Source organism: Epinephelus moara, chromosome 18, assembly GCF_006386435.1.
Source record: "Epinephelus moara isolate mb chromosome 18, YSFRI_EMoa_1.0, whole genome shotgun sequence".
NCBI lineage: Eukaryota > Metazoa > Chordata > Actinopteri > Perciformes > Serranidae > Epinephelus > Epinephelus moara.
Genome location: NC_065523.1, coordinates 26,480,971 through 26,497,385, shown reverse-complemented (window position 1 = coordinate 26,497,385; position 16,415 = coordinate 26,480,971). Strand labels below are relative to the sequence as shown.

Below are 16,415 nucleotides of genomic sequence, written 5' to 3'. Positions count from 1 at the left end.
TAAATGTAAAATTTTCTTTGTCTAATATAAATCACTGAAAGAAGGTTCATTTGTAGTTCTAAACATATTCAGGGTGTTTTTTTACTCAGTTTTTGTCTCTCCCTCTCTCCTACAGCAGCCATTACAATTATATGCATATGGACAATTATGCAAATTAGGCGATGACGTCATTTAGCGACTTCTAGCGACTTTTAGGACAGCCAATAGCTACTTTTCTTACTGAGGAGTTGGCAACAGTGCACAGCAGTAGGGTTCCTGGTTCAAACCCAGGGTGGAAGTGCCCTTCCGTGTAGAGTTTGCATGTTCTCCCCATGTCAGTTTGGGTTTTCTCCGGGTACTCCAGCTTCCTCCCACAGTCCAAAGACATGCAGGTTAATTGGTGACTCTAAATTACCCTTAGGTGTGAATGTGAGTGTGAATGGTTGTCTGTCTCTATGTGTCAGCCCTGTGATAGTCTGGTGACCTGTCCAGGGTGTACCCTGCCTCTCGCCCAATGTCAGCTGGGATAGGCTCCAGCCCTTCTGCAACCCCTGACAGGATAAGAGGTTACGGAAAATGAATGAATGGATGAATAAATGTAATACATAGCTCAAGGAAGAGGTAAAAAAGGGGAGAAGCATCAAGACGGCCGAAAGGCCGCAACAGGCTGCCAGCGTCAGCACATATTTCACAGCTGCCAGGCCAAATAACGTTACCACTTTGTGTCTACTGTATGTGTCGACACAAGTCATTTAGTTCCATATTGCATGCTGATTTCTTTTTGCTACAATGCCTGATTTAGGCAATGACACGCTGGAGTAAGAGCCTCATTATTGCACCCTATGATTGCAGAGTAGTTTAAACTGCTTAAACAAAATCATGGCAATGGGGAAAATTTTCATTTGTAAAAATGTGTGGGAACCCTGACCTTAAGAATGTGACTGAAAATGAGCGTCCCTTCCTTGGAGAAACATACTGTTAGTGCACAAAGTTGCAGACAGTACTCTCAAACCATCATGATTTTGATAAAGCCTCCAACAAAACGGAGGTCCACTTGTAAGTTAAACAAGTATTTTTAATCTCTGTTGATGGTGCTCTTGTGGTCATGCTGCCTCGTGGGTACAATTATGCTTGGGAATGTTTTGATTTGATTAGCCCGAGGTGGGTGGTGATGAAAAAAATGAAGATAATGACAATTACTTTGTAATTCAAAATAGTTAGTTATGTCACAAAGTCACACTCTGCTCTGTGTAACTGCCACCAGCAGGTTGACATTTCGGGCTTTTAGTGAATATATCTTCATAACTGTTAAAAGAATTAGCGTGCAATCTGTTGGCGATAATCTGCCTTTTCAACAAGCACCGTCATCAGGTCGAAATTTTAATTTGTCCATTGCTTTGATTTATGATCTGCATGAAGTGTGTGTGGCTGCAGCAGTCCATGAAAATGCTGCATCGTGCATTGTGAGGTTTAGACTTCCTGGATGATAAGGGATATGATGAGGAAATGAATAACAAAAACTCAGCGATGATGTCAAATAAAAGCTCAGTCAGTCTTCTGTCAATGACATTATCTTTTCTAGAATTGAGCTTTATGTGTTTATCCTCTGCCTGCAGTCTTTCTCTCACACACACACATGCACACATTCTTTTCTTGTTGTCTCCTGCTGAGAGTCACAAGGCCAGGCAGACCAGGCGGCACTGACTTTTGCTGCACTGTGCACGATAATTACTCTCTGTGTGTCCTTGTCTCTCACACACAAACACACAGACACACACACCTATGCATTCACCATGAGCTCTCTATGAAGCCCTGTAGCTCTTTCTTTCCACATCCCTCCTGCTGTCTTCATCCCGCTGTGTCACACATAAACACACACACATTAAAATCTTATGTAACCAGTATTCCTTCATTCTTTGCTTGTGTAATAATTGGTGTTACGGTTTAATCTAATCAAACCGCTGTGTTTAAGGGCTGATGGGCGACAGTCAGCATGGCCAAAGGCAGCAAAGTGTGTGTGTGTAGTGCTCATGATGAAAGGGAGCATGGGCTGTAAATCTACACGGTGAGAAAATAATCGTTATTGCTCATCTGGTTTGGGCAATAAAACACAGACAGAGAGACACACAATTAGTCTCACATCTCATGCTGTGGATTAGTTGACAGAAATCTCCCTCGGTGTTGTGAGCCGGTCCAAACTTAAACTATGTAATTATCTTCTGACAATGTAATCACCATTCATATCAGTTTCTCAATGTCTTGTCTTTTCCCTCCAGTGCTCCTTCCTGCCCAAGTTTTCCATCCACATAGAGACCAAATACGAGGACAACAAAGGGAGCAACGATAATGTGAGTAGAGCTCAGAGTGTCGTGTGCTTCGGAGCATATTGCGTAGGTAGATCTGACAAAGTAAGGGAGGATCTGAGCGTTGCGTTTTAGCAGACTTTGTTTGAAGTGTTTTTCACAATCTCACCTCTCGTACCTTTGCCTGTTCCCTGTCGCACACCTGCCTGTCTTTTTATGGCCTCTTTGTGTTGTTCTTCCCACATTTTCACTGATCTTCTTGCTTCAAAACCGTCAAATCAGAAGTGGCAAATTCTCTTTAGCCCTTTTTTTCACAGAGATCCTGGTGCTGCAATGAGGATGCCTCATTAGACAGCCTTTACACTTTTACACAGATTTAAACAATGCAGACATAATGCATGGAGATAGCATGCTGGTGTTCTGGAAGCACAGAAGCGTGGCGGGTGTGACATCTAACACAATGCGCCCTGTCAAGTGTGACATATAACAAACATACGTGTTGAGCAGTACTCTCTCAGCTATCACAATGGGGGCATAATATGGCAGTAACACTCATTTACTGTGCCTGTTATCTGGCGGCTGATCCTGTCCTGTGCTTGGAGGATAAGGAGCTCCTGCACTTAATTGTCTTCCCAGTTTGCAGACATTTTCGGCTGCTATTCTTCTTTGAGTTAGCCGCTAACTGCTGCTAGCTGCTTTTTAAATCTCCCTGTGGTGGAATGCACATATCCCAGCTCACACTTTTACTTAAAAGCCGATTTGGTGCTGTTACTACCTTTGTTGCCAGCCTAACAACACATTCTCACTCCAACTTCGTCACATATCGACGTTTAATCATGGACCTTCCACGTCCAGATACGACGTGCAAGGTACCCTGGGTGCGTTGGTTGTTGACGTTCTAGGATGCCTTGTCAAGTTCTGCCTGTTACATGCATTGTCTTCTTTCAAAATACACTTCCGTTTTTATGGGAAATTTACTGTTTACATACAGTCTCTTTCAAAATAAAAGCACTACGCCAGTACAATAACACAAATTAATTTTTATTTTTTCCTCCAACAACTAATGCACGTCGTTTGGTTTAGGCAACAAAAGCACATGGTAAGGTTTATGAAAAAACAACAGGGTTTGGTTCTCCCGGATGAAAGTCAGTGTTTGTTGGAACCATCCACCACCACTCCCACCCACCCTACTCGGTCTTTAGCCACCTTAACTTTCGTTCTCGTCCCGCCGCATTTCCCCCTGACACCAGCAAGTGCCATTAAACTATAATAGCCACCGGCTGTGTATCATGCCAACATTTAGAGATGGCTTTTTGCGTAAGTCTCTGACACTGCAAGTCACTATCCAAGTGTCGGATTTTGATGACTTCAGAGTGAGACCAGGTTGGGCTTAAAGGCAAGACAACTCCATCTCCCCATTCCGTGTTTGTACCTTTTATACAGAACAACGAGGCGAAATAACGGCTTTGTCAGAGGTTCACTGCATCACCAGGCGTAATCAAACTGGAGGAACTTTTTCATTGTTCCAAGAACCCTCCTTTTTTTGTTTCCACTCCACAAGAACTAGTAACAAGCGTAGTGCTTAGATAGCCGTTTTGAATGACTTTCCTATTCTCCCAGCACAAAAGGGAGGCTTGAGTGATGTAAGTGTACCTTGATTGGTCAAACACATGAGCCAATGCAGCACTGGTAACCGCCATTTTTAAAAACCAATTAGCCAAGTAAACAACAAAAAAAACAAAACCCATACAAGTACAATGGATTGCAGCAGGGTGTCCCAGTAGCTTATCCGGTGGAGCACGTACCAATAAGTCTGAATTCTTACAGAGTCCTTACGGCTTACAGCAATAGCCAGCTTCTGTCACTTCAGCATTCCTATTGGCGAAGCAAATGCAAACAGGAAAAAAAGCCCTTGAAGCTATGTAATTCTCAGCCCCAGTGGGCATTTCCTCTCAGTGAGTCCCTAGAACTGTTTGGTCCAAAAACGTGCTATCCTTTAATTGTGAGGTTTAGCTCAGAATTCAGTCTTTTCATTAAAGGCAGTCAGCGATTCTAATCCACTGCACTCTTTGTCACATCAGTGAATATCTCCTCATGGTCCACTAGCTGTCCATTTGTGTGAGTGCTGAAAATAAAAATCTGGTGTTTGTATACAGCCCTGGCTCTCTAAATGGGAAACAAACAAAGTGGCTCAGACTGAGCAACACAACACTCTTCTGGCTACTCTCCCTCCGCCACGTCCACGGTGGGGATTTTAACGGAGCTTCTGAAGGAGCACTGACAGGAGGGTTGTATTTGTTTGGGAGCTGAGTTCAAATATCAAATATCATCAATATTGAAAAAGACTTTCTAGAATTACTGACTCGACCTTTAAGTCAAGGATATGAAGAGGATTAGCACTCATTCATCTATGTCCTTATCCCTGTAGATACTTTTTACGCACAGTGATTGAGTCTTTCAGTAACATCATTATTTTTGCCCGTATCACACACGAGAGATACAGTTCTCTTTTTTACTCACGTTCAGCTACGGATGTCAGGAAAACCATTCCTTTGGTATCAGGTTGATGCCAAAGTTTCTGCAATACGTCTGTACTCGTTTTTCTCAAGCATCGTAGATAACATAGGTACCAGGGATGCAAGTCTTTCAGACCTGACGGGGCGGCATAAACACCTGCAAAGAGTTCTTGTCTGTCATTTAACGCCAAAGGCAGAAGGAGAACGCCTACCAGCACGAAAGAAGAAGAACACGTTGAATATGGTGACAAGTGCTGCTGCAGTGACAGCTTCGCGTCAACTTGTTGAAAAAAGAAGCGTTTTTCCAGGACCAGTTTTTAATTCTTTGCAATGGGAGTGCTGCATATTTACACTGTTACAAATCCCAACAGCGTGACAGGGTGCGAAGCATCTATCATGCGCGGAGTGCTGCATGTTTGGTGTTTTTTTCTGGCCACCGATAGCTAGGAAAGGTTTAACTTTGCATAAACGCTATGCTCGTTACTGTCACATTTTACCCAGCCATCCAATCACAGTGGAAGAGGGGCGGAACAGATAACCTACAACAAAGAGCATCCATCACATTTTATATGTACAAGTGCTGAACAACAAGTAAGGAAGAATATATACTGCAGGCTATATATTAACGTATGCCCACATCGCCCACAAAATCTCATAAACCCACATAGACTAGTACTTTGCGTTCCAGGCGAATTATCAGAGATTGATAATATTTAAATTAAATTACATTTAAACGTTTTTAGTAAAGCAATGCATGTTAAAGCACATGGGAGGTATCATTTTGTTTTTTACTCTGGTATCGAATTGGGTATCGAGAATTGTGGAATTTCATTGGTAATGGAATTAACTACTAAATTTCTAATCGTGACGTGCCTACATGTAGCTTATATCTTACAGTGTCTGTCCATTAAATACATTCATGTGACTAATATGAAAGTTTTCAAACATTATAGGCACAGCACAAACACATACTAATAAATCAAATAACCCTACTAGTAAAGATTTAAAGAAAAATACTGCACAAGAGAAAGTAAACATTGATTTTCTCCTGCAACAACATGACAAGCTACTCTTGGTTTTGCTGAGTCTTTCATCACTGTTAAAAGCACTTGGCTCGATCTCCACCTCTCCCTCAGTACCACTTAACACTTTGGTGGCAAGTCTGAAGGTTATGCAATACTACCACGATCCACCCTGCAGCTGAAAACAAAAGGCCGCAGCTCCACTTAGTGGTGACTCATGGGAGTTGCAAACCCATCACGATGGTTTCACAGACGGTCATAATTTCACATTTGAAAGTGAGCGTAACAAGTGGGGGCGTTTTAGAAGTGAGGGCAGAAGAGTTAAATAGAAGTGTCTACTCTCGAGTTTACACTTCCCCCCAACGGCCTTCACCATTTGTACAGTCTTTCCTGTTTATCCCTCTGCTCTTTATCCCTCTCATTACCCTCTCTGACTTTTGCTACACCTGCATAAAAGTTTGAGGTGTGAAGAGGTACGATCTGTGACGCAAGTTGTTCCGAAAGGACGGATAACTAGCCGATGTTGCTTTACTGTTTGTGTGTGAGTCAGACACAGGAAGAAATCACTGACCACACGCAGTGAGTCACATCCATCTTCACAGTTTGTTCAGTGTATTGTCTCAGCGTAAAGCCAGAAGGAAGGACACTGTGCTTTGTAGTTTTAGCACCAACAGGAAATGATCTTATTATCATAGGTTTTCCTGTCAAATACTTTATGATCCCCCCCCCCCCCCCTTTTTCTGTAAGTAAGTGTGTGAAGCTGCCCCATCACTGCCAAGTGACTGGGGAAATCACAGCGCACCACCCCACAACATTCGTCAACCCCTGAAGTGCATTATTGATTTGGCTGTCCTCCTCACACGTGGAACTGCTCCCTGCTTTTCAGATCTTTGGCAGCGAGCCCAGAGAGGAGGAAACAGAGATGTGTTTCGTGGACATCGCTTATGATGAGATCCCCGAGCGCCACTACAAGGAGTCGGAGGTGAGGCGAGTCAAGTCCCTGACCTCAGGATACACACGTTTATGTTTGTATGAGCACAGAGTGAATGAAAGCACACACTCAGCAGAGTGAAAGGAAGGGTAAGAAGGAGAGAATAGAGGAGCGACAAACAGAAGAACAACGGAGGAGGAGAGAAGCCAACAAATGAAGAGAAGGGATGGCGTGTGAGCAGATAAAGAGAGGAGAGTGTTATCTTTCTCTTGCAGCGACACCTCATTTTTGACCACCAGCTGGCCATCTGCCTCCTCACAGTGATGGAAATACATGTTTATGTGAGGGGGAGGTGATGGACATTAGCTGTGGTGATTTGACATTTGTATGCATGTGTGTGTGCGTGTGTGCCCGTCTGTCAGGGTGTGATGGACATAAAAAGCCCAGCTATTAATAATCAAGTGGGGTCATGATGTCACTGCTGTGGTGTTTTATTATTGACACCCCCCCCCCCCCCCCCCCCACACACACACACACACACACATATTCACACACCTCCCAGCAGGCTTTATGGTCTTCTGCTTTTATCATGTCAGGGCTAAAAATAGCACCGAGATGCCGCCCAGAGCTAAAAGTAGATGTCACATGGACGATGTAAATATAATTTTATTTAAAGACAGGTGGGTGTTTGGTTACACAAACACACCACAGAGACCAGTTTCATACATGAATGAACCACAGTTACCAGTGTGGTCAGACACCTCGAAAGCATTAATGCACGAATAGCGTGTGTGTGTGTGTGTGTGTGTGTGTGTGTTTTGCTTTATGTGCTGGACACAAACAACACCACAGAGTTTTCTCATTCATTCAAAAATATTTGCAGGCTAATTTATTGGGGGGAAAAAAACTATTTAAATGGCCATCTTTCATACACAAAACAGCTCAAAATGCTTTGCTAATTAAAAAATGAAAGATATGTATTGCTCCATGTTAAACAAGCGGCAACTTCTGGGACTGAAAAATGAAGCCAACGTGGAGGTGCCTAAAACTGCAGTTCCTCGAATGGCCACTAGAGGCTGGCTCCAGAAGCCAGTCAGTGTTAAAATGCCCACTGTAAGAGCAGAAATAAACATGTTTACAGCCTGGTGCAAAAACAGTTTTGGGATCTATGGTTAATTTCAGCGTTCATGACAACTGTACAGAGGGTGAATTTTTATATAACTCACCTGTTTACATTTTACTAAGACTTATATTTACGCATAATTAAGGACGGGCTGCTTTGAGTAACAGGCTGTTTGCTGATAGTGTCCTCGGCTTCTCAGTCAGAGCCACCTCTCGCTCCTCCACAGCTCCACCCTCTCGCCCAAACATGGTCACTTCTGGCTCCCCCAAATAACAAGAGGGCGACGACCGAAATGCCAACTCGAGGCTTCAAAGCAGGAGTCCACAAACCAGTGGATGATGTCACAGTAGCGACATCCTGTTTTTACAGTCTGTGGTCTTAAAGTAATAAAGTCTACCCACTAACGTCTCTAACATGCTACATCTTGTTTGTTTAATCCATACGTCCACTGGTACTGGAATCCGAGCAAACATCTAGGAAGCTGGCTGATTACAGGAACCATTTCAATCTGAGATGGAGGCAACACAGGTTCATTCCTAACAGTTTACGCTTGGGTTCCACCATGAAAGGACACAGGGCTGCAGTCTTGGGATCCCTCCCCAGACGGCTTCACATCCATTCACACCTAGTCCCATCGTGACCTTGACGACTCTGTGGGGTCCACACCCACACAGAGTTTAAAGCCTGTGTGCCCACACCAGTCTGTTAGAACTGAAGAAGCCTCTTGGATGAGAGGCAAAGCATCTTCAAGAAATGCAAGCAAGTCCAGTTGCCTACGATATAGCACTTGAAATGTAAAAACAACGCATTGTAGTTTTAAGGGATTGGGTGCTGGACTATTCCCTGGCCAGACACAATCATGTCCTTGAGTTTTGTTGTCACTGTAAGGTTGCCAGGTGACCAGTGGAAACTTCTGGTGCCCAGTATGTTATCCCCCATGAAATCACACAAGCTAGCTGTTTCCCCTTGTTTCCATATCTTTATGCTAAGCTAAGCTAAGCTAAGCTAAGCTAAGCAGCTGCTGGCTGTAGCTTCATATTTAGAGTACAGACCACAGACTGTGTAAAAGAAGAGGATGTAGCCACCATGGCATCACCCATTGGTTTGTGAACAGCCGTTTTGAAGCCACGAGTTGGCATTTTGGCCGTCGCAAGCCTGGTTTTTGGAGCCAGAAGTGACCATAATAAAACAAAAGGATGAAGCTGTGGAGGAGTGAGGGGTGGATCTGACTGAGAACCTGATGACGCTGCCGTGATTGCAACCTGTCAATCACAAGCTAGCCACGCCCCAAAGCATACCCTGCTTTATTTACTATTTTACCCTAAATGATTGAGACCAGAAACCCATCAGGGAAGTTTATTGAGGTGATAAACTAAGCGAGAATAGGATCATATTCTATTTGACTTCAGTACAATGGGACTTCTTTTTCTAACCAGTGGCGTCGCCCCCTGCTGGTCATTAGAAAGAATGCAGGTGTGAGGCATTTTTGCATCAACTGGAGATAACAGACTGGTACAGACATGAGAGTGGTATCGACCTTCTCATCTAACTCTCAGCAAGAAAGCATATAGATGATGTTATTATGTTAATGTTACTCACTTGATTGTATTTTCAAAACTGATATTTTTTTTACATCTACAATTGTATTTTTTGATTAGATACACTTTGGTATATGATATTTTAGAAAAAAGCTCTGTCACAGTGAAATGTCACTTCTAGCAGCAGCATATTTATTCCAGAGAAAATCTGGAAGCTATTAAGGTAAAATATTAGTTCACATGCTATTTTATAAAAACATTTAAAAAGGGACAAGCTCTCGTTATTATTTCTCATCTTTTTTTGTCTGCCAAAAAACTTTCTGACACATTTTAAGCACAGGCAAAACCCAACAGGCCTCTTCCTCCTCCACTGCAAGTGTTTTCCCAGCAGGGATGGAGAGAGTTGTGTATCACCCCCACACACACTCTGTCACAGTCAGACACGTGACCCTACGACAAATGAGCACTAAAGCATAATGAGCCTATAGGGAGCGGTGATTAATGCATGTAAAGTTTGTGATTAGGGACTCCCACTGCGCGGCCTGGCTTGTGCTCTGCATGAGGCTGGTAATGCATGCAGGTGATCCTGTACTGTAAGCAGGGAGGAGGGGTGTGTGTGTGTGTGTGTGTGTGTGTGTGTGTGTGTGTGTGTGTGATGGAAACAGACGTCAGCATTGATGTCACTAAAAACAACACTTAACTCGTCACACATCCCAAATGACAATTGCAGATATCTGTAATTCAGTTTTGACTACTCCAAACAAGACTTGCAGATATCTCAAACATCATTATGACTAGACCAAATTATTGTGCATGATGTTGCTCATGTGAGGCTTCCCATTGGATGTCGGCTGAGCACAGCATTTCAGCAGTGTCAGCAGACGCAACAGTGGCTGCTGTTGTGGATAAGATAGTTAGACAGTGCCTTGAAATAAAAAGAGCTTATCATCACGCAAACAAGAGCTTTGTTGTCTGTACTGCATATGTATTGTCTCCAGGGACACTTGAGGACCTACAGCTTGCCATACTGTACGGTTTTATTGCAATAGTATGTTTGAATAGCAAGCCGCTCCCGCCTCCCACTTTCCATTGCTTATGACATAAATGTCATTTCGCCTTGTCCAATTCAAGTTATCTGTAATTACATTCTGACTAGACCAAATAAAAGTTAGGGATATCTCCATTTGAAATGTATCTCATACTGAACAAAAATTGAAATGCAACACTTTTGTTTTCATTCCCATTTTCTCTGTTTAAAGTTAAAGATCTAAGATTTTTTTAATGCACTCAATAAATGTATTTCTCTCAAATTCTGATCGCAAATTTGTTAAAATCCACATTAGCGAGCACTTTTCCTTTTCCAAGATAATCCATCCACCTGACAGGTGTAGCATATCAGGATGCTGATTAAGCAGCATCGTTACACCACAGGTGTGCCTGTGGATGGTCACAATAAAAGGCCACTCCAAAATGTGCAGTCTGATCACACAACACAATGCAACAGATATCACAAGTTTTGAGGGAGTGTGCCATTGGCATGCTGACTGCAGGAACGTCCACCAGAGCTGTTGCCCATGAACTGAATGATCATTTTACTACCATAAGCTGTCTCCAATGTCGTTTCTGTGAATTTAGCAGTACATCCAAGTGGCCACAAGCCGCGCAAGTTGGTTACAATGACAAACTGCTGTCAGGTCAAGACCCTGGTGGGGATGACAAGCATGAAAATGAGCTTCCTTGAGATACTTTTTGATGGTTTGTGCAGAAATTCTTTGGTTGTGCAAACCAATTGTTGAATCAGCTGTAGAGGTGGCCGGTCTCAGACAATCTTGCAGGTGAAGACGTTGGACGTGGAGGTCCTGAGCTGGTGTGGTTACATGTGGTCTGTGGTTGTGAGGCCAAATTCTCAGAAATAATATTGGAGACAGCTTATGGTAGTGAAATAAACATTCAGTTCACGGACAAAAGCTCTGGTGGACACAAAAAAATCTGTGGCATCTTTAACTGGAATTATAACTACCGATAATTCGGTTTAGATATCCACAATTCCAATTTGCGGATATCTGCAACTGTATTGTAGATATCTTGAAGGAAAAACCGCATGCGCATGCATTGCATAAATAATTTGAAACTTATTGGTAAAAGCAGAATTACAGATATATCGAATTAGAGCTTTGACGAGGCTAAATGACGCTGCAAAGAGAAAAATGATGGGGAATAAAATGTTTATTNAACTGTATTGTAGATATCTTGAAGGAAAAACCGCATGCATTGCATAAATAATTTGAAACTTATTGGTAAAAGTAGAATTACAGATATATCGAATTAGAGCTTTGATGAGGCTAAATGACGCTGCAAAGAGAAAAATGATGGGGAATAAAATGTTTATTTGTTAAAGGTTAAAAAACAACTAATCCATTCTTTAAGAAATTCTTGGTTCTCCCTTTTTGCAGATCTGAGTTAAAATTTTGTTTTCCCAAAGGGGGAATTTCTTATTTATCTGAACTGGTGTCTCATGCTCTTTTAGGACCTGCGGTATTTTAAGTCCAAGAAGACTAACCGAGGCCTCCTGCAGGAAGGATGGATCGACACCCAAGACCCCATCATGTGCTCCTACAAACTGGTCACAGTCAAATTTGAGGTCTGGGGCCTGCAGACACGCGTGGAGCAGTTTGTACACAAGGTCAGGATGAGAAAGTTTTCCCTCTCAGAAATACCCTTTCCTTACTCAGTGAAACTTTGTGACCTAGTGTCAATGCTACAGGCGTTTCATTTTATGCTCTGAAAACATGTGATACACAACCAGTTGGCCGTGAACCAGATCAGATGTTCGGTTTTGGCCTTCTGCAGCATCTGTCCTGTTTACACCCCACAGATTGCCTTTACCTTTGGCTGCACAGTTTAAACTCCCTATCTCCTATTTACCAAATCTATTTCGCCTCTGCAGCATCTGTCCCTGGGGTGAACTGTCCCTGTGCTCTCCTTGCCCGAGGCGTACACACACACACAGGCAGGGCTATTACTCACATGGTAGCACTGGATGTGACTCATATTAATCACATTGCTTCGGGCTGAATGGAAACATTTGCAGCTTCAAAATGTTTTGAAACTTTTAACAGCCTTCAGCGTTAACTCATTCTGATCTCTGTCTCTGCTTCTGTCCCTCTTTACCTTTCTTCCTCTGTGATCTTGCTCCTCTTATGCTTCCTCTTCCTCTCTTTTTTTCTAATTCTGCTCAGGTGATTCGGGATGTCCTGCTTTTAGGACACAGGCAGGCGTTTGCCTGGGTGGATGAGTGGATTGGTAAGTTTATTAGTGATGGCAGCGCTCATAAAACATGGGTTAGTTGACGCTGACTCATCTAAAGATTGCAGTCTGATAATGTGGCTAAGCCCTGATCATTTTTGTCAATGGCCAAGAAAGGCAAGGATTCAGTTGAGCGTTATTTATCTTAAGATCAATGTAAACACAAGAGGTATAAAGTTTACATGCTATTTTAGCCCGATCTGTAGACGGGCCGATGTTCAACTTGTTGATTGCCATCGGCCTGTCGGCAAATAAGATGACATTCACCAATGGCAGTGGCCAATAACTTCTGTTGTGTCTGTTGTGTAATTTCAGTTAATTATTAATCTATGTTAATTATAAGACATTGAGCAATGATTCACCAAGTGTGTAATGCCTCCGTTCCAACAGACATGACCATGGAGGAAGTCCGAGAGTACGAGCGAGCCACGCAAGAAGCCACCAACCTGAAGATCGGCACCTTCCCCCCTACCATCTCCATCTCAGAGACCCCTCTGCCATCCAGCACCCGCAGTGGCCCCAACAGCGCCCCGTCCACTCCCCTCACCACAGAAGCCCCAGAGTTCCTGTCAGTGCCAAAGGAGCGCCCCAGGAAGAAGTCAGCTCCGGAGACCCTGACCCTGCCGGATCCGGGCCGCAGAGATTCACTCTTCAAACTGCCCAACTTTTTCTTCTGGAACTCCAGTCCGCAGCCTGAATGAGAGCGTGGCCACGCCACTGGTGAACACCCTTGACCTGTGGATCAGTGGAGGATGCCTGCCCAGCACATCCCACAATGCCCCCCAGCCAGCTGAAGTGAAGGAGACTTCTTACCGTCCTGGTGATCCAAGCCCCCTCAGCAGACTCGCCGGTGTTACAGCAACCGCTCTCAGACTGCCTTTACAGACACAGACAGGCAGCCTGACCTCCGTAGCAAAAAGTCCCGCGAGGTGTCACGGTGTAGTGCGTCCCATCAAGAGTCTAACAAAAGCAGCTGGAGGCTCCTCGTTCTTCTCCTCAGAAAACAGCCAGCACCATGCATCAGACCGTTATTAGTCAGATTGAGTGTAGCGTACATTCCTGGAAACGTTTCCTCCTACAGATTATCACCTTGCTTTTCTGTGTTGACGAGATTTATTCTGCACACTTTACATGTACAGTTTTTTTTTCTGCTTTACCTTTATGCATCGGAGTCTCTGGCTTGTGGTTTGACGTATCTATTTATGTGGTTGGGACTTTTCAACAGGTTCTCTTTGGCCACCGTATCAGTTGAGTATCATGGTTTCCAGTCAGGTGTAAGGTGATTGTGCATTCTTGTATATACTGTATGAACATTATTTAACCGGTAAAATGTCAGTACTTTAAGATGAATATCATATCCAGTGACGACACTGCTATGAAACTGCTCTTGTGTATTTTAAAGGACAGGACTCTCTACTTTCTTTAAGTGTTTATTATAGTGAGCTCTGTCCACCACAGTGTCTGTAAATGACTGATGTAAGTGCATGATTTGAACTGCAGAGGCTGCTTTTAAATATTAAATGTTTTCTTTGTTATCTCAGTCTAAAACTTGATGTTGTGTTGAGTTCCTCCAGGCTGCTCATGTGGTTTGCATGTTGTTTTGCTGCATTATTCATTTCAACTGTATGTATTTTTTAAGTCATACTGTTGATGGATTTTGTATTCAGTAAATTAAATTAAATTAAAACCTGTTACATTTGTGTGAGGAGTCTTTGTCGATACTGTTTATTTGAATTTAATATAACCACTCAAAGCAAATAAACTCATCATGTAAAGTAGTTCAGAGGCCAAAATTATTGCCAAGACTAGACCCCTAAGATCAGCTGATCAAAACTTTGAAGCCGTTCCACCAACTAGGTTGAAAAGCAAGAGTGACCATGTGTTTTTAATGACGGAGCCTTGATCCTGTTTGCGATACCCATGGACAGGATCTCAAGGCGCAGCCAGGGGGAGGTAGGGGTCCGGTTTGTGGGCCTCAGAATTGCATCTCTGCTTTTTGCAGATGATGTGGTTCTGTTGACTTCATCACACCGTGACCTCCAGCATGCACTGGGGAGGTTTGCAGCTGAGTGTGAAGCAGTCAAGATGAGAATCTATACCTTCAAATCTGAACCATGGTTCTCTGCCGCAAAACGGTGGATTGCCCCCTCTGGGTTGGGAGAGAGTTACTGTCCCATGTGAGGGAGTTCAAGTATCTCGTGGTAGAATTGAGCTTGAGACAGGTCGCCCGCTTGTGCGGCTTCTGCAGTGATGCAGGCACTGCGCCGGACTGTCGTGATGAAGAGGGAGCTGAGGTGGAAGGCGAAGCTTTCGATTTACTGGTCCATCTACTTCCCAACCCTCACCTATGGTCATGAGCTCTGGGTAATAACCTAAAGAATGAGATCGCAGATACAAGCAACCGAAATGAGTTTCAGCCTTAGAGATAGGGTAAGGAGCTAAGACATCCGGAGGGAGCTTGGAGTAGAGCCACTGCTCCATGTTTAAAGGGGTCAGTTGAGGTGGTTCAGGCATCTGATCAGGGTGCCTCCTGTTAGAGGTGTTCCAGGCACGTCCCACTGGTAGGAGGCCGGGGGGCATGCCCAGAACACGCTGGAGGGATTGTATATCTCATCTGGCCTGGGAACGCCTTGGGGTCCCCCAGGAGGAGCTGAGAAGTGTTGCTGGGGAGAGGAATGTCTGAGATGCTTTGCTTGGCCTGCTGCCCCCGCGACATGGTGGATGAAAATGGAAATGGACCCTCGGCTTTGGAACAGCCTTCCACTCAGTGTGAGATCAACAGACTCCACTGCAGCTTTTAATGCCTCCTTAAAACTCACTTTTACAAGACAGCCTGCATTTAACAATGTTTTCCTTTTCCATTATCACGTCACTTCATATTTCCTCTTTATATTACTAATTTATGATGTTTTACTTTAACTTTACTCTCATTACATATTTAAAGAGTTATTTTAGAATAATCAGATTTTCATTTTAATATGCACTTTTCTATATTTTGCACTTTTATGTGATTTAAATTCAAATGTGTTCTCTATTGGCATTCTGCCACTTTTTACATGACATCATCTTGTGTTATTTCCTTTACGTAAAGATATACTATACAGGATTCCCCCCCACAAAAAAAAACACTGTAAAGACTAGTACAGGTGTAATCCCTCTGTCATAAATTATGACGCAGGGTGTTTCTCAAAGTCAAGGAAGGATCCTCAAATGGCCGAATTTCAAGGAGGCTACATCATCGAACCCCGCCGTAGGACTGTTCCAATGTCAAGGATCCGTCTGAATTTCACCAGAGACTGCGTCCTTCTTTCGGAGAAAAAGGATGGATGGATGTCTAGTCTTGTAAGTTGTACAGCCAGTCGCCTAGCAGCTCTTCGGCATGTTGACGTTGTGAAGAAAATGATCTTAATATGCCGTTTTCTGCACTGCAATAAATAGTGTCGGAAGTTACCTTTCTCCCATAGTCCCATATAGTCACTTAGCAACAACAAGCTGGAAGATGACATCGAGAATACTACTGTATAGTCAATAATTTGTTGTATGCTGAAACATTTTTAACAGTTGCCTGATTTCTGACAGAATTGTCGTTACACTACATTATTACTTTTAAGAGACCCTAGTATCCACACATGGCAGTATTAATCTATCAGCTGTTTATGGTGATTTACAAATGTTCATGTATCCTCTTCTCAACGAA

General features: G+C 43.3%; 1 protein-coding gene across 1 annotated transcript in view; it reads left to right on the top strand.

Annotated features, from left to right (window-relative positions):
* The window catches only part of LOC126405172 (cytoplasmic phosphatidylinositol transfer protein 1-like), an 89,906-nt gene extending 75,506 nt beyond the window's left edge, over positions 1-14,400 (top strand). Inside the window, exons 5-9 of the mRNA XM_050068760.1 lie at positions 2,256-2,327; positions 6,707-6,802; positions 11,940-12,095; positions 12,652-12,715; positions 13,109-14,400. Of these exons, the coding sequence (XP_049924717.1) occupies positions 2,256-2,327; positions 6,707-6,802; positions 11,940-12,095; positions 12,652-12,715; positions 13,109-13,419 (699 nt within the window). The 3' untranslated portion in view covers positions 13,420-14,400. The remainder of the gene's footprint in view (positions 1-2,255; positions 2,328-6,706; positions 6,803-11,939; positions 12,096-12,651; positions 12,716-13,108) is intronic.
* The last annotated feature ends 2,015 nt before the right edge of the window (positions 14,401-16,415 follow it).